General features: G+C 48.4%; 2 protein-coding genes across 4 annotated transcripts; both read left to right on the top strand.

Annotated features, from left to right (window-relative positions):
• The first annotated feature begins 955 nt into the window (after positions 1-955).
• On the top strand, positions 956-7,825 carry ADAP2 (ArfGAP with dual PH domains 2). 3 transcript variants are annotated; one of them, XM_017812130.1, is made up of 10 exons: positions 958-1,104; positions 2,054-2,184; positions 2,851-2,942; positions 3,074-3,159; positions 3,496-3,605; positions 4,246-4,392; positions 5,119-5,202; positions 5,613-5,675; positions 6,853-6,930; positions 7,478-7,825. In XM_017812130.1, the coding sequence occupies exons 1-10, from the start codon at positions 1,014-1,016 to the stop codon at positions 7,685-7,687; spliced, it is 1,092 nt and encodes a 363-aa protein (XP_017667619.1). In that variant the 5' UTR covers positions 958-1,013; the 3' UTR covers positions 7,688-7,825. The 3 variants fall into 3 exon arrangements, with proteins under 3 accessions (XP_017667621.1, XP_017667619.1, XP_017667620.1); XM_017812131.1 differs by lacking the exon at positions 958-1,104 and adding an exon at positions 1,251-1,338; XM_017812132.1 differs by lacking the exon at positions 5,613-5,675 and having other exon boundaries at positions 956-1,104.
• A 113-nt stretch (positions 7,826-7,938) lies between these two features.
• On the top strand, positions 7,939-15,291 carry RNF135 (ring finger protein 135). Its single transcript, XM_017812129.1, has 7 exons — positions 7,939-9,568; positions 10,392-10,479; positions 10,752-10,761; positions 11,015-11,174; positions 12,007-12,154; positions 12,602-12,703; positions 13,517-15,291. Exons 1-7 carry the CDS (start codon positions 9,227-9,229, stop codon positions 14,050-14,052), a joined length of 1,386 nt encoding a protein of 461 aa, XP_017667618.1. The 5' UTR covers positions 7,939-9,226; the 3' UTR covers positions 14,053-15,291.
• The last annotated feature ends 1,079 nt before the right edge of the window (positions 15,292-16,370 follow it).

Here is a 16,370-nt window from a genome sequence, read left to right as displayed (position 1 = left end):
GCTTTTCTTTCCCTTTACTGTCATTCCAGTATTGCTTTCCAGAATGTATATGGGGGTGACGTTATTCTACCATCCTATGAGTAACAGAGAAAAAAAGCAGACTACCTCAGTCTTTGTAAAAGATAATATAAATGACCGCTTTGCAAATCATACAGACTCTTTCTTTTATTCCATAGGAATTGTAAGGACACCACAAAAATTGGTGCGTGGCTTGCAAGAACAGGGGGAAAATGAAATCTGTGTTTCTATTCCAGTACCCACCAGTTCCTATAGGGTAAGTGCTGAAAAGAGATTCTGTGCAAGTGGTTGAACAACCCAACTTTTCAGATGTTCTGCTGCTGTTTGTTTCTCAGCTTCACAATACTTACAAACTAATAAAAGGTGCAATGCTACTTAGCACCTAAAAGATGGAAAAAACATGTCAGAACTTTCAACTGGTGACACCTGTAGTATTTAGTGTATAATGTGTCAGCACTTTCAACTGCTAACACGTGCAGTATTTAGTCACCTACAAAATTACAGCGTTTTTACAAGGTTGTACATAAACTTTACTAAAGAGGCATCACGTATTGCAGTGTACTCTAGCAATGCAAATGAGCAACGCAAATTAAGTTTAGCCTGAAACTAGTAAAATGAAAAATATTTGAATACCCCTTCATCTATGTCTGAAATTAATTAACCTTGAAAATCTTTCCCTCAGGTTAAAGTGAGTACTAAGTCATGGTCTTTTTGGCGTTGGCTGTAACGTGGAAGAGGAGCTCGTAGGAATCCAGTAGGAATTTCAGTAGGAAATGGGATTTTCATTAGTCCTGAGATGCTCCGTTGTCCCGGTGTTGAGCCGCGTGAGAACTCCTGAGCCGTTTGGGGCCGGGGCTGGGGCCGGTCCGGAGGCGTCGCCCCCCGGGTCCCCCTGCAGGGGGCGGCCCCGCCGGGCCGGGGCTGTGGGGCAGGACGGGCCGGGGCCGCGCCGGTTCCTCATTTCCCTCAGCGCTCCGCGCCGGCCCCGGGCGGCGATGGACCACGAGCGCAGCAAGGCGCTGCTGCGGGAGCTGCAGAGGGCGAGCGGCACCGGCAACGACCGCTGCGCCGACTGCGGGCGGCCAGGTACGGGGCCGCGGCCGGCGCTGAGGGCAGGGCGGCGCTCGGGAGGGTCCCGCCGCCCCCTCGGCGCTGCCCGGCCCGGCCCGCGGCTCCGTCCGCTCCGCCCGCGCTCCGCGTCCCGCGGGGAGGGAGCGGGGGGGTCGCGCGGGGCTGTTCGCGGGGACACTGCCCCGGGACGCGGAGCGAGGGGAGGGCAGCGGGGTCAGGAAATGGCCTCGGCACCGGCCGCCTCCCCGGGTCACTCGTGGACGGGGCACGGGAGGAGGAGGAGGGTGCGCGGGGTGGGTTTCCAGCCCGGGGGTGTCACTGCTCGGGGCTTGGGGCAGAGAAAGGCGCCGAGGAGCCCCGGAGAGCCCGGGCGGGCGGGTCACTGGGAGCCAGCTGTAGCTGGAAGAAGGCGACAAGTAGCTTCTGTTGGGTGTGATAAGGGAGAAGTGGAGGGTGGTGCAGACCGAGGAAATGGTCTTGCCAGAGCATCGATGCCTGTTGGGCTGCACCTGTCGAGGCCACTCCGGGGATGCAGCAGCAGGAAAGAGCAGGAGCCCTCGTGGGCACTGGACACGAGCCCTCACTGTGGGTGGTTGTGCTGGGTTGTACTCTCGGTAGTACTGACTGCCCACAACATCCTTCCATTGTTACTTCAGCAACAGCAGCTTTTCGTGCAGGACTGACAATTCGCTGAGCTTTTCCATCGCCACTCACCCACCTGCAGAGTCACATTAATTTTTAAAGCAAACAGTCAGTAAAAGAACCTACGAATGCACATTGTTCACTGTGGAAAGCAGGTGCTGTTCTCCTGAACACAGTGAAGTGACAGCCATAAACAGTGGGGTGGGATTTGATGTATTTATTACAAGTGAAGCCTGGGCTGTGCATCAGATGTGCTTTTTCACCCTTGCCAGTGGCTGTGCATTTTCCTAGGTATTAATTCATTCTTTGTGTTTGCATCCAGGTCCAGAGTGGGCTTCTTACAAACTTGGAATACTCGTTTGTGTGAATTGCTCTGGAATCCATCGCAATCTTCCTGGCATCACCAGAGTCAAATCCCTTGTGCTGGACTTCTGGGAGAACGATCTGATAGAGGTACAGAGGAAAAAGCAGTAATTCACTTACTTTTCTCCACATTTCATCATAACCTCCTCTACCTCCTAATGCCTGTGCCATGCACCGTGGACAAAGGAACAAAGCCACACAGAACCAAGTTAACTCCATGGGTAACTTTAGGGGTGTTTTTATGACCTGCTCAATCAACTGCACTGATAGGTGACTGTGTTTCTACCAGTCTGGTGTGTATTTTTATATGCACAGTTACTTCTCACTGTGGTTCAGAAGCCCACAGATATTTCCAGGTAGTGTTTTCTATTCAGAAAGCAATGTACCCTTCTTAAATATTGGTTCAGCCTCTCATCGTTCAGTTGAATTGTGTTAATAATATAATCACAATTAGTGTCTGGGACAAGGTGAAGGAACAGGGAGATCAGAAATAAATTTTCTCCTAATTTTCTTTTGTTCTTTTAATTGACAACCACAGTCTTGTGTTCCTTCCCATTTGGTCCAGAACTGTAAATACTGAAAGAGGCTCAGCCACCTAAAATTTGCAAACTCCAGTGCTAAAGGAAATTTATAAATGTATGTAGGGACACACTGAGAGTTAGTCAGCAAAAAGCACAGTGCTCTCTTTGATACAAGTTCTTGACATGGTATTGATTTGTAGCTGCACACCTGACTATAACTTCTTTTGTATTTCAGTTTATGAAGAGTCATGGGAACCTCTGTGCCAAAGCTAAATACGAGGCCAAAGTCCCTCCCTACTATTACATCCCCCACTCTGATGACTGTGTGTAAGTTGATGGTTATTCACTGCTCAGACTTTCACAGCTGCTGAACTACTCTTCCCTCTGCAGGTCTCTCTGGCTGGCTGGTGAAAATAGGGTAGAGGCAGATCAGCTTTATCCATGTTTTCCTCTTTCAGGGTTTTAAGAGAGCAATGGATTAGAGCTAAATATGAGCGTGAGGAATTTGTTGCCACCCGAGTCTGCCAAGATCCTTGTTCTGCAGGTAAAAGGATTGTCAGGGAGAAGGTGTCAGCCCTACAGCACAGTGTTCTCTTCACAACTTTGAGTGTCCCCAAGGTTGGCTTGTCACAGTTGAACTGCTGAATGTGCAGTCATTGCTCTAGGTCTAACTTTGAGAAGAGGCTCCTAAGAAAAGGCACTTAGACAAGTGCAGGGTGTATTCAGATCTTACAGTTCTCTAGTTCTCCACTGATTTTTTCATATGAGGTCAAAATTCTCAGATGGAGAAGAGACTTGAAACTGGTCCACATCTTCTTTAGCTAAACAGTCCTGCTCTTGTGCCACCCCTCTCTGACACTTCTCTTGGTCTGCTCTGCAGAGAACCGTGAAGGATTCCTCTGGAAGCTTGGGCAGGGACGCAGACAATTCCACAAGAGGAAATTTTTCCTGTCAGCAAGGGAAGGGGTGATGAAGTACTACGGCAAAGAAGTGAGTTCCTCAGCCAGAGTAGCAGGTCAACATCCATCCTCAGATAATGCTCTTTGGAGGCAAAAAACCAGCACAAATAACTTGGTTTTGCAGCCAGGACAGCCTGTGCTTGTAGGAATCCAAATGTTTCCCCATTACCATATGTCTTATCTTTGGATTCAGCCCCTTTCCTCATCCCTTATCTCAACCCTACAGCCTCCTTTTGCTTGGGGAACAAAGGAAATGGATACTGGCAGTTGAATAGCAAGACAAAGATGAGGTCTGTTAGCAGTTGTTACCTCTCACAGTACCAAAATATTCTCTCACCAACTCCTGCAGCATCATCCTCAACATGTGTCCCTTCTGTAGGAGACAGTAGCAAACTGTTCTCCAGTACAAGGCTGGAGACAGACCCACCCCTTGCAATGCAGACACACCCCTTGAATAGTGACCCAGCCCTTGTCAAGGAAAGGGAATCACTCCTTGTAAGCCATTTTATGTTGCGTGTAATTAAGGCTTTATGTTTCAGGTGTATCCAATATTCAGATATTTCAGGATGTCTGCTTTCCCTTCAGCAGGGATCTGGTCCTCATACAGCTGATCTGTCCTGCATTGCCTTCCCTGAAAGCACTTTATTACAGTGATGCTTTTCATTCTGCAGAGCACAGTTCCCAAAGCTGTTATCAGCGTGGAGACTCTGAATGCAATGTTCCAGGAATGGAAAATAGGACATTCCCACGGGCTGCAGATCACCTACAGCACAGATGGGCAAACAAGGAACCTGTTTGTCTATCATGAAAGTGGAAAGGTGAATATCTTGGAGATTTTGGAATAAGCAAGATGCTTAGATGTTGGATCTGGGTTTTGGAAGAGGTACCCTGTTTCTGCAGGATCTGGTTTTATTTGAAGTCACTAAGATTTGTAGAAGATAGAAAATGGCAGAATTTGACAATAATAACTGCATCACTTTGCTCCTCTTCTCTTGGGGCATATATTCAACTTCACACCCTGGACAGTCTTAAGGCTTCAGTGGTGCACTGATGTAAATCTCTGAAGGTAACTGCCTCATGGTGTTAAACAATTCTGTGGTTATATTCTTGGAAGCCTTCTTGACACTCATAGGAAATATTGTTCTGCATTATTTCTAAGCTACCAATGATAATTTTAAGAAGTGTGTCTACAGGTTTTGTTAGACTTCTGTTTCTTCCCTTGGCAGAGTTCTCATGTCTTTCCTGGTGCAAAGGTTTTTAAACAACCCATAACTGAGTCAACTGAAAAGCCTGTGTGCACAGGCATGGGTGACTGTCCACGCTGAGAAAGTCCAGGGCCTCCCAGGAGGGGCGTTTTTAAGTTATTTTGAAGGGTCAATGGTTTTCAGGTGTCTGGGACAAGTCACTGAGTCTCTCTGCCCCTTGGGGAGAAAGCACATCTTTGCAAAGAGGTCACAAGGAAGGAGAAAGGCATTCTGGAGAGGCACTGTTCTTCCTCTCCTTGTTATTCTTGCCTTTATGTTCGTGTTTGCTGTTTTCCCCAGGAGATTGTTGACTGGTTCAACGCTATTCGGGCGGCGCGTTACCATTACCTCAGAACAGCCTTCCCAAATGTCCCCGAGCACGAGGTGAGAACTGAGCAGGGCTCAAAGCAGGCTGGGCAAACACAGCATGGGAAAACATGCTCTTACTACTTCTGCCAGTCAGGTGCTCAAAGAGCAGCACTTGGGTCTTGGGAATGGACTGAAGAGGTAGAAGGAAGGGCCACAGTGGATAACATGCCAAAGCTTAGTCAACATTTAAGGCCTAAAAGTCTCCATGTGATCCTTATGAAGTGCAATCTTTCAAAAGTGTTATGTTCCTTCTTACTTCAGACTTCCCTTTACTGAGCAGCCAAAAAGAACCCAGACCCCAAAAGCCACAATTGATGGTGATTAAGTTTGGCAGAAACAGAGCAGAAAAGCAGTCTAGAATGAGACATACTGTCCTGGTTTTGGCTGGGACAGACACAGACTTTTTTGTGTTTGTGTTCTCCTAGCTCATACCCAGGATCACAAGAAATTTTGTCAAAGAAGGATATATGGAGAAAACAGGACCAAAAGTAAGTGCACACTTGGCAGTATACAAACCAGATCATTACAGGTAGAGAATATTTGGTAATTCTATGATGTTGCCTAGTACAGGGCTTACTCAGTGACTACCTGCTTCCTGGGTCGATAAAAGACAGTATATTCAAGCCTGCCATGTTCTTTGGGATCATGTTTTATTTTGTGTGGAAAATGAGATCAGGGAGAATCCTTGAAGAGTAAGCAAGATGGATTAGCCGGCAGTGGGACATGCAAAGTGCTGTTGCACAACACTCTATAGATTGCTATGTCTGCCAAGTGCAGCTCCTGCTAGAACAGAACATCACATGCTGACCCCCCCTACTTCTCTGTTTCACTTACAGTCACATCTGCTTAGGGCAGCAAAGTACCACTGAGAAAATTTCTCCACACTGAAGCCAATGGTTTGGTTTGGTTTATTGTGGGAAAGTATTTGGGCCAGTACTCCTTGGAAGAGGAGAGCGGGGTTTGGGGCACTGCTGAAGGAGGAGATAAAGGTCTGAGGTCTTGTTTGAACATGGCCACTTCTTGCCTTGCTCTGCTCGGAGTGAGCCATGAGCCAAAGTCCCATTATAAAGCTCAGGGGTGTAGTGCTGATATTGAATATGCTGGGGTTTGGCCCAGCTCGTGCCTGTGCCCCAGTACCTCTTCTGCAGGTTCTTGCACAGAGCATAAAGGTTGTGTGTTTTTCTCCTGAGGCCTCAATTCTGCCCAAACTGAAGTGAGCCCTAGAAGAGGCCTCTTCAGTTCAGCACAGAGCAGTGAATAGCTCAGGAATGGTCAGATGAGTGTAGTGAATGGAGTTAGTACTTATAGACAAACCCCAGTATTGTGCACCCTGAAATTCTAGGGGCAACCCCCTGACCAAACTGTTGAAGTTGATTGTTCTCTGCAGAGCTTTCAATGCATTTCCTGCAATTTAATCCTGTCAATTTGATCACTGGTAGAACCAAACTTCCCTGCCTGCCCAAGGGATTGTCACTGAATGCAAATGTGTAGTTTGAGCCCAGGGAGAAGAGGGCTGAGGGCACAGCAGTGACTCACCTGAACCAGTCTTGGGGGTGAAGGAAACTGAACTCAAGCTCCAAGTCATTTAACCAGTCCAGGGATCCAAACAGACCAAACTCCTCTCTGGGACTTGGTCTTCAAAGAACTTCTACCATCTCCTTGCAGCACAAGGAGGCCTTTAAGGGACGCTGGTTCAGCCTGGATTCTCAAGAAAGGAACCTGATGTACTTTAAAAACCCACTGGTAAGAGGAGTGTTCTTCACTGTTCCACATCCCCTTCAGGAAGTGGGTAGGGAGGAAGGGTCTGTTCTCATCCAGTTCTTCCAGAGCCTGTGCAAGACTGGAGCAGGCTCAGCCTCAAGAGCCCATCTCCCTTGTCAGTGGATGCCTCTGAGCTGTTTGGAGCTCTGGCCCATCTGGTGGCTGTGAGGAAGATCTAAGTCTTTTAAAAGTAGCTGCTACTGCCTGTAGCATTAATGCCCACTCTCTCCCAGCCCTGGTGGCTGTAACTTTAGGCAAGATGAGCAATATTGCAATAACAGCCCAACATCCTGCCTTCTGGCACTGCTCTGGCCATGGGAATATCTTTCCCTGCTCCTGAACACCCACCAACCAGCTCTGTAAGGGTGGGTCCCTACCAACAACCTCTGTTGTGTTTCCTGCTGGTGTCACCAAATCAGTGTCCCCTCCTGCATCCCCAGATCCCATTCCATGTCAAAGGACAGAGCAGTGTCTGCTAGAGCTGTGCTGTCCACTGGTTAATGGCTGTCTTCTGCTTCCTTCTTTTCAGGATGAGTTTGCACGGGGCCAGATTTTTATTGGAAGGAGGGATGAGGGGTATGAAGTACGACCTGAGCTGCCCAAGGGAATCCGTCTGAAGAAGAGGAAACCAAGTATCATTCTGGTCACGCCAGGGAGAGAGTTTGTGTTTTTATGTGATAACGACGAGAAGCAGAAGGAGTGGATTGAGGCCTTGGACGGAATCATCTCCCAGAACTGATGTCCACAGGGAGGAGCAGAGTCAGGCAGCTACATCCCATCTGGCCGCAGCTCCTGTCCACACAGGGACAGGGCTGTTTTCGGCAGAGTGGGTTGAATGTCTCTTACCCTGGCACAATAAAAAAATACAAGTCAAGTTTGAATTGTGGAGGATGCTGTAATGGAACCACTCTAATGGAATCACACAGATACTCCCAGCTTCTTGCTTTCAGCATTTTACACTGTTTTGCTTTTTTATGAGTGGCAAATCCAACTCGTGAAGATGAAATTTTTCCAAAGCACAACCCCACACGGTGCCCCAGCAAACACATTGTGGGTACAGGATGAACATGTGCTGATCTGTCTTGCCTAAAACCAGATGAAGCTTAATGAGCTTGATTAGTCTGAGCATTGAAAGGCAGAAACTAGTTTTAAAAGAGTTGTCTTCAGTGGCTTGCTTGAGTACACTCGCTGAATGGGGACCAGTTCTCAGTGTTGGGGGTGAGTACTCCTTGTGTCCACTCTGTGCAGGAGCTGATGGACACTTGCCCTGATTGATACTGTTTCCTCAAGACCAAGTCTGAGGTCTGGTTCTACCAAGCAGCACGTCATTCAGATATTTAATTCTTTCCAGATAGCCTTAGTTTGCAAATCAAGAGGAAGTCTTGCAGACCAAGTTTCTGGTGAGGCTTCCACCTTTTGCTGACTATTGCCAGCCCGTCTGAGACATTCAGAATAGTTCTCCTCTTCTGCAGAAATGAGGAAGTGCCAATACTTGCAGGAATGAGTGAGATTAATTCTTCTCTTCCCCCCCCAATAGTGCAAAAGAATTGAATTGGATCATCACTGCCTGTCTCAGCCAGCTCATCAGCCAGCTCTGAGCAATCTGCAGCAGTTTTGCCTGCTGATATGCTCCTGCTCTCCCCACCCAGCCTGATTCAGTCTGGTTCCCGTGCTGGTTCAGCACATCTGTTAAACGGCCTAATCCTGCAGCTCCCGAAATCAATAGAAAGCACCCTCTGACTTGTACAAGGAACAATGGCAGTCTTCGTTTGGTTTGACATGTGTTAATTGTTATTTTGAGATGGCCTCAGTAGCCTAGGATGACCTCAGAAGGGTTCAGTGCATCCAGTGGCCTGAACTTCCCACGGGCGGGCCTCTGCCCTTGCTGTCCCGGCTGGGTCAGCAGACTGCCCATGTCAGCGACTCACTGCTACAAAATCGGGAAATTCACGTTGAAAAAGAAACCCTGCCGATAACAAGGACTTTTTTGGACAGTCAGTATGAGTCAAGGCCAGGCCCGGGACAGCTCTGCATCACAGCCCATTCCCACAGTCAACCCGAATCCTGGGAACGAGAGGCAGCAGAGGAAGCGCTGACTGGCGCTGGGCTGAGCCCCGGGAGCTCTGACGGAGCTGTCACCGAAGGAGAGGAGGAGACAGGGCAGAGCCCAGCCCAGCCCGGCCCAGCCCAGCCCGCTCCGCCCCGGCGCTCCCGCCCCGGAGGAGGCTCCCGGGGAAACCGAAACCGTGCGGCCTCTGTGCTCCGCCCCGGCCGGGCCATGGCCGCTGCCATCGAGCTGGAGCGGCTCCTGGCCGCCGTGGAGCTGAGGTGCTCCTTGTGCCTGCAGTTCTTCTCGGAGCCGGTGCGGATCGCGGGCTGCAGCCACAGCTTCTGCCGGCGCTGCATCAGCCGGTACCGCGCGGGCCGGCCCGGGCCCGGCTGCCCGCTCTGCAGGGAGGGCTTCGAGCTCCGCGACCTGCGGCCCAACCGCGAGCTGGCCGCGCTGCTCAGCCTCATCCCGCCAGAGCTGAGCGAGGAGAAGCTGGAAACCGAGGATGAACCCTCTGGAGCTGTTGTCTTCGGCGACCGGAGCTCGGCGGGGGGACGACCTGGGGAGAAGGTACGGCCCGAGGCAGCGCGGGGCTCCATCCCGGGACAGCTCGGCACAGCCCGGGGCTCCATCCCTCCACAGCCCGGGGCTCCATCCCGCTACGTCCCTCCACAGTCCGGGGCTCCGTCCCGGGACAGCCACGGGCTCCATCCCGCAACAACCCGGAATAGCCCGGGGCTCCCTCCCCCGGCAGCCCCCGTACAGCCCGAGGCTCCGTCCCACTCCATCCCCGGCACAGTAACGCAACAAGCACCGTACGTTGAGCAGATGGGTTTAACTAAAACAGTGTTTGGGGTTCTTTGGTGTGTCTGACACACTGAGGGCTGCACAGCTGAAGTAGAAGAACCAATATATGTATTCAGCTGAGGTACGGTGGTAATAAGCGTTCTTGTTTCTGGGCGTTACTGACTGCATTAGCATTGCACTGGAGACTCCTGAAAGGCCACATAACATTGTTACGCGGTGCTACAGCTCCACCCAGCTTCGTGGCACAGAATAGGACCGGTTTAGTATCTAGATCTCCACTTAACAACCAGACTTGGAGGCGATGGGGAAGAATATTTTAGCACATATGTATCTAAAAAACCCCATTCTTCAGTCAAGCAAAGACCTGAAGCTCACAATTATATTTGAACATGCAATTGGTAACTGTTGCATGTTAAATTCATTGTGATTATTCCTGCTCAGAATTGTGTCCTCCAGGCCCCTCCTCAAGCAGTCCAGTGCTTAACTAATGTCAGTGATCTGGGAATGTTTATTATCCTGCTGCTTAACCTAGTCATGCTTTCTTTGAGAGTTATGTGGATAAATGGTCCAATGTGTCACTTTAAAGGAGGAAGAGATATGGGAAAGCTCCAAGCTACCAGAAATATCTGCGGAGACCATCCCCCTGTTGAGGAGAGATCTCAGTAAAACCAAGGTACATGTTGTACATTCATCACCTGCAGTTACCTTCTGCTTCCACTGCTCTGGGCTGGAGATGTGACTGACTCCAGGGCAGCTTTCCAGCCCAGAGCAGGAATCTGCCTTTTTGTTTCCTTCTTTTCTGTCACAGTTCTGCTTTTATGGATGAGAATGAACTGTGGCACCAGCTGCACTAACTCCTGTCCTGGCTGGCACAAAGGCCTCTGGGGTTGTGCATTGTTACCTTTTTCTGCTTATCCCTGAGTGTTTCTGGTACTCTTAGATGCAAAATACAAATCACAAAGAGAGAATATTGATCTTTCTGACTCGTCAAACAGAATCCACTGGCCATAAAATAGTCAAGATCCTTAACATGCCCAAAATCTCATTGCAGGTAATGCAGGAATAGCGTCAAATGTATTTTATTCCTTTGAATAAAGTTTTCTGGTCTGCAGGGGTCGGTCAGTCAAAGAGCACATTAAACGGGGCAGTAGATTCTCATATTCCACACATCTTTCCCAACCACACAATGAACTCCATGTTTTCTGCCTTTCAGATCAAAAGCCAGATTACTCGAGATTTCTGTTGCATGAAGGAATATGTTGAAAGACAAGAGAGAAGCACATTGATGTTCATTGAACAAGAGCAAAAAGCTGCTCAACAGAAGATTGAAGAGACTATTCACCAGCTCACGGACAGCAAAGCCCAAACTGTAAGTGATGAAATGAGTGGCAGGATATGAGTGGGAACTCTCAAGCTCAGTGTCTAGGATAGCTGAGTATGAACAGGGCACTTTGAGGTCCCCACTGCGCTGTTCTCACTGGAGACAGTGATGCCAATCCATGGACATTGCTGTTACAGGGAGAGTTTGGAGTGAGGAATTCAGAGGGAGAATAGTACTAAAAAAGGACACAGGCTGGGGGTGCAATTCCAAACCAGATTTGTTCCAAGGGCCTTGGTGAGCTGGAGTGAAGTGGGGACTACATTGCTTAAATCCAGTCCTCAGCCAAATCTAAAGTTAAGATCCTTCACAACTTTTTTATTTTCCAGAATTTGTTTATACACCCAAGTGTTCAAGTTAAAGAACTCACAGGGTTTTAAGTGTTTTGTAACAACTTCCTTGGGGAAAACACATCAAGGGCCCTCAAAAGAGGCAGTTAAAGCACTCAAGGTTCTGCAGAGCCTGCTTTGATGTTGAAAACAACAGTGCCAGTGATGCAGGTCAGCCAGCAGGAATTTGGAGTGGGGCTCATTCTCAGTTTTCTTAGAAAACAAGGAATTTGGAGTGGGGCTCATTCTCAGTTTTCTTAGAAAACAAGGTCTTCTTATTTTTTAATAAGAATAAACTATCCTTCCCTATTTTCTGTAAGATTTCAGGTTAGTTCTCTCAGGTAACTATCCTATAAAGGAAACTCTTAATACAAAGGATAAGATTTTTTGAGAGATCACTGCTGTTTTTCCACTCTGCCTTTATAATATAATCTGGTCTGCTAGATGAAATAACTGCTGTTGTTTACATCTTTTGATCCTTTTGTCATTATTAGAGTAACTTACCTTATGAAGGCTCACTTTCAATAATGTATAAAATTACACTTGATGAGAAGCTTAATGTTGTCAAAAGTGCTGTAGAAGATCTTAAGAGAAAGTTGGAAATGTTACTTTTGGAGAAATACCCTCAGCAATTCCCACCAGGTGAGTTTCCCTTATTTTGAAATGTCTTTCTTGGAGGGAGTGGATGTAGCAAATGAAGTAAAAAATTACTCTGTGTTCATGAAATGCACGTGCAAGTAACACAAGAAATATGGGATACTCAGAAAAAAATTAAGAACACTTTAAAGACTTTTATGACAGAAAATGGTGCATCTGCATAGAAAGATCCAACTGCTTTACCCATTCACTCTTCTGGCTGCTCCATTCTGACACTCAGGGCAGCAGCGTACAGTGTTTTGTTTATTTTGGGTAAAAATGTTTGCCTACACATTCTTTCATAATTTATACAACCTAAAAAATCAACTCTTTGTTTTGTACTTTAACTAGTAGCTGGGTTTATTTAAGGTGTGTTCTCCTTTAGAAGCGTAAACACTTCCTATTTACATTTTGAAGAAATGCCTTAACACTTCTTTTTTTTTTTTTATTAAGTGCAACCTCCAAACTCGTATCAGGAGACAAGTGTCTGCTCATCACCCCCAGAGTCTGCAGCTGAGATTCCAGACCTGGTGATTCCAAGCCAGTTTTCTCAGTGTAAGTATCCAGCAGAACTCTTATTGACAACTCTCAGGTGACTGTGAGGCTGTGGATTTGCTGAAGAAAAACTGTTCTCAGAGCCATGGGCAGGAGATGTGGCTGTGTCCCTGAAGCACAGCAACAGTGAAGTTGCCAGGAACAAATCAGTTACTGAGCACAAAGCAACACTGTACCTGGCTGTGTATACAAGATAAAAAAAAAGATAAGAAAGCTGTTTTTTGGAGGTGTGTGAGCTGTTTGATGGAGGTGTGTGAGCTGGGTGGTGGCTGGTGCTGTCTGCACAGTCTGAGTTTTGTACAGGCAGGTCCTGCACCTCACTGGTCCTTACTGTTAAGCTGTAATGACTCCAGTTATTATCTCAATTCTGCACCATTTTGACAGAAATATTTTTACAGCCAACACACAGTACTACAGCTGGAGCTTAAAACAGAAAACAAATGTTTTGCTGATAAAATATGCAGGAACGTGTCCCAGTGAACAGATGACTCTAAGTTTTATTAAGGTAAGCATCCCACTTATTACTGACAAAAAGGTATTTTTTTAAAAAGAGGTTAGGTTAGGAAGAGGACCCATCCTGTAGGATGCAAGGTGCCTTCCCACTGGAGTGCCCGAGTCTGCTGTGGATATTTCCACAGTTGTGCCTGTTAAATGTTTCGGTGAGCCCAGGATGCAGCTGTGAGTGTTGGGTTGAGGATTCTTGCTGACCTGCAGGACTGAGCTTTGATTCAGGTTTATTGTGTGATCGTTGGGTTTCCTTTCTGTTCCACCTTGTTGCCTGCAGGTGAGAATATTTTCCTTTCTCCCTTCCAGGGGCAGAGGACGTGACTTTTGACCACACGAGAGCAAACGAGCGCTTGGCCCTCACAGCCCAGAACAGCAGAGTGGTGGTTTCCAGCCACCCCACCTGGTATGAACCAACTCCCAGGAGATTCTGCATCAGCCAAGTGATGTGTTCCCAGAGCTTCTCCACGGGGTGCCACTACTGGGAGGTGATTACCAAGGACAGTGATGGATGGGCTGTTGGAGTCGCTCATGAAATGATTGGGAAGAGGGACAAATTGGGAAGAACAGAGCATTCCTGGTGCGTGGAATGGCTGGGTTCCAAAAAGCAGCTGTCAGCCTGGCACAAGGATCAAGAAACATTGTTACACAAGGATAAACCGCTGAGGGTTGGGGTTTTCCTGGAGCTACAAAAGCAGACAGTGTCCTTTTACTCCATCACTGACAGGGAAATTCTCTTGCACACCTTTGAACTCAGCACCTCCCATCCTCTCTATCCTGCCTTCTGGCTGTACAGCCTGGAAAGAAATGGATCTTTAACTCTAAGCCACCCAAACAGGAGATAAAGCCTATTCAGAAAAGGGACCATTTTGCCAATGACTGCAGAGTTTCTATCCAAGCTTCAGTGTTTAGCACAGGAATTTACAAAGGAATGCATAGCTACCCAGGATTTCCTGGGAATCAGCAACTGGCTTTTGCCTGCTCTGCTTCTCTCCATGCTGTGCTCTGATCCAGCCATACCTCAGTAGAGCAATTCCAGTGTCTGCTGAAGGCAGGAACCATCCCTGTGGAGATCAGGTGGATTTTTTAAGCAGCTTTAAGTAGCCCCAGGATATTCCTGGGAAGGAATGCACCAAGGAAGCTCTAAGGCTGGGGATAAGCCTTGCTCATGGACCTTATTTTTCCTACATTGATCTAAAAAAATACAGAACAGATGATGCCATTACTTTCTGTCAAGTGAGCTTTCTTTGGAAAGATCTGAGTGAGTAAGGAATGCTCAGAGGGCAAGAATGTTACTGGTCTCAGGCATGAAAATCTTTCTCTTTAGATACTAAACTACAGGAAATAGGCCTTGTATTTGAGGACCTGCCACTCTGGGTCCCAGAAGATCATCTCACTGGCACTGTATTTTAGTCTTGCCCACACCAAAGGGTTTTTTTCAGTCCTGGTGGTGGTGTGATGACAGGAATGGTTGTGGAAGCAGATGCTCAGATGTGTTTATACCAGCTAATAAATCATGCAGTCACTTTATTGCTCTTTTAAGGGGTCAGCAAACATGACTGTGTCATGGAAAGGACCATCTTTTCTTGCCAGGGAGCCTGAGACAAGGCAAGAGGTTCTCAGTTGTCCCTGTGGGGTCCTGGAAAACCTACTGACAGCTGGATTTCTGAGAGATCCACTGCTTCATGCAGGCAAGCTGAAAACAGCATTCTCAAGAAGCAAAAGCTCTTTTAGGGAGACAGGAGCATTCCAGAATGAACAAAATGAGTAGTTTAATGTGAAATAAAGCATGTGGGATTCAACTATCTCATTTAGTGGAATGGGGAGCTCCATGGCTTTTAAAGCCATTGACAGAGGGTTGAGGGTTACTCTGTGCTGTCACTGAACACTCTGAGAGCACTTTGGGCAGAATGCACATTGGTAAGATCCCAAAGGCATGTGTATCAGCTTTTCCAGGACTGGGGCAGCTCTCCCAGTGTAGCTAATGCCACTGCCTCGTTAGGATTGAGATGTCCTCTCCTGGTCCACCTGGAAAAGCAACAGTGACAGCGTGAACTCACTGGGCATCTCTAATTTCCCACATACAAGTTGCACTGCACTGCCCAGGGGCAGCAATTTGTTACGGTTTGGATCCCAACAACACGTGTAATAACACACATAACAACACACAGCTTGGATGGGAGCACTTTGTGTGACTCCCGAGACATCAGGAAGGATTTTTTCACCGAAAGGGTGATGAGGCATTGGAAGGGGCTGCCCAGGGAGGTGGTGCAGTCACCGTCCCTGGAGGTGCTCAGGGACAGAGACTGGACATGACTCCGAGTGCCAAGGTCTGGTTGACAGGGTTGGACCCAATGATCCCAGAGGGCTTTTCCAACTGAACTGGTGCTACAGTTCTGTGATTCCTGATGTGCTCTGAGCGCTGGGCTGTCCCTCACAGCACCCGGGACCCTCATCTCTCTGAGGGCACCGAGCCAGGGCAGCGCTGCTTTATCAGACTTCTTTATCACTGTATTCTGTGGTATGAAAGCCCACGGCCTCTGGGGTTTGTTTGGTTGTTGTTTTTTTTTGTTTAAAGGATATGTTTTTACCCTGTCTGAAGTGTCACAGTTCAGAGAACAACCTGTCATCTGCAGGAAATCTCTTTAGAAAATTAAAAGTGAGCGCGGCTATTTGCTGAGCTGTTTTACTGAACAAACACTGCCAGCTGCACCAAGAGCATTTTACGAGACACTTGTCACCTTGTGAACCTCTAAGTTCACAAAGACAACAGGAAATCCGACTGCAGAGTGACAGGGAGAAGTGGTTGGAGTTTCTTCCGCCTCACAGCAGATTCCTGCACCAACACAGGGCATCTTCCCCTCCCTGAGGGCACAGACCGGGGGGAACCAGCACACGGACCATGCACCTCCCTGAGGGCACAGACCGAGCCGGGGCAGCGCTGCCCCGGGAGGAACCAGCACACGGATCCCCCACAGACCGAGCCAGGGAGCGCTGCCCCGGGAGGAACTAGCACACAGAACCCGCACAGCCCCCGCCGGGTGAGCGCAGCCCCGGCCGGAGCCGCCTCTCGCCTCCCGCGGTCCCCACGGCGCCCTGAGGGGCGGCCGCCCCCGCCCCGCGCAGCCGCCGCGCAGCCGCCGCCGCGGGTCCCTCGCGAGCC

Source organism: Lepidothrix coronata, unplaced genomic scaffold (assembly GCF_001604755.1).
Source record: "Lepidothrix coronata isolate B3197 unplaced genomic scaffold, Lepidothrix_coronata-1.0 Scaffold34, whole genome shotgun sequence".
Taxonomy (NCBI): Eukaryota; Metazoa; Chordata; class Aves; order Passeriformes; family Pipridae; genus Lepidothrix; species Lepidothrix coronata.
Note: the sequence above shows the minus strand (reverse complement) of the source record. Positions and strands in the feature narration are given on the sequence as shown.

What these genes read in the sequence shown, in the direction of transcription:
- RNF135 (XM_017812129.1), top strand. Translation starts at nt 9,227, where the DNA reads ATGGCCGCTGCCATCGAGCTGGAGCGGCTCCTGGCCGCCGTGGAGCTG. An exon ending in CCCTCAGCAATTCCCACCAG is followed by an intron (nt 12,155 to 12,601) that starts GTGAGTTTCCCT and finishes TTTTTTATTAAG; the next exon opens with TGCAACCTCCAAACTCGTAT. An exon ending in TCCAAGCCAGTTTTCTCAGT is followed by an intron (nt 12,704 to 13,516) that starts GTAAGTATCCAG and finishes TCTCCCTTCCAG; the next exon opens with GGGCAGAGGACGTGACTTTT.
- ADAP2 (XM_017812130.1), top strand. Translation starts at nt 1,014, where the DNA reads ATGGACCACGAGCGCAGCAAGGCGCTGCTGCGGGAGCTGCAGAGGGCG. An exon ending in GGGAGAACGATCTGATAGAG is followed by an intron (nt 2,185 to 2,850) that starts GTACAGAGGAAA and finishes TTTGTATTTCAG; the next exon opens with TTTATGAAGAGTCATGGGAA. An exon ending in CCCCACTCTGATGACTGTGT is followed by an intron (nt 2,943 to 3,073) that starts GTAAGTTGATGG and finishes TTCCTCTTTCAG; the next exon opens with GGTTTTAAGAGAGCAATGGA.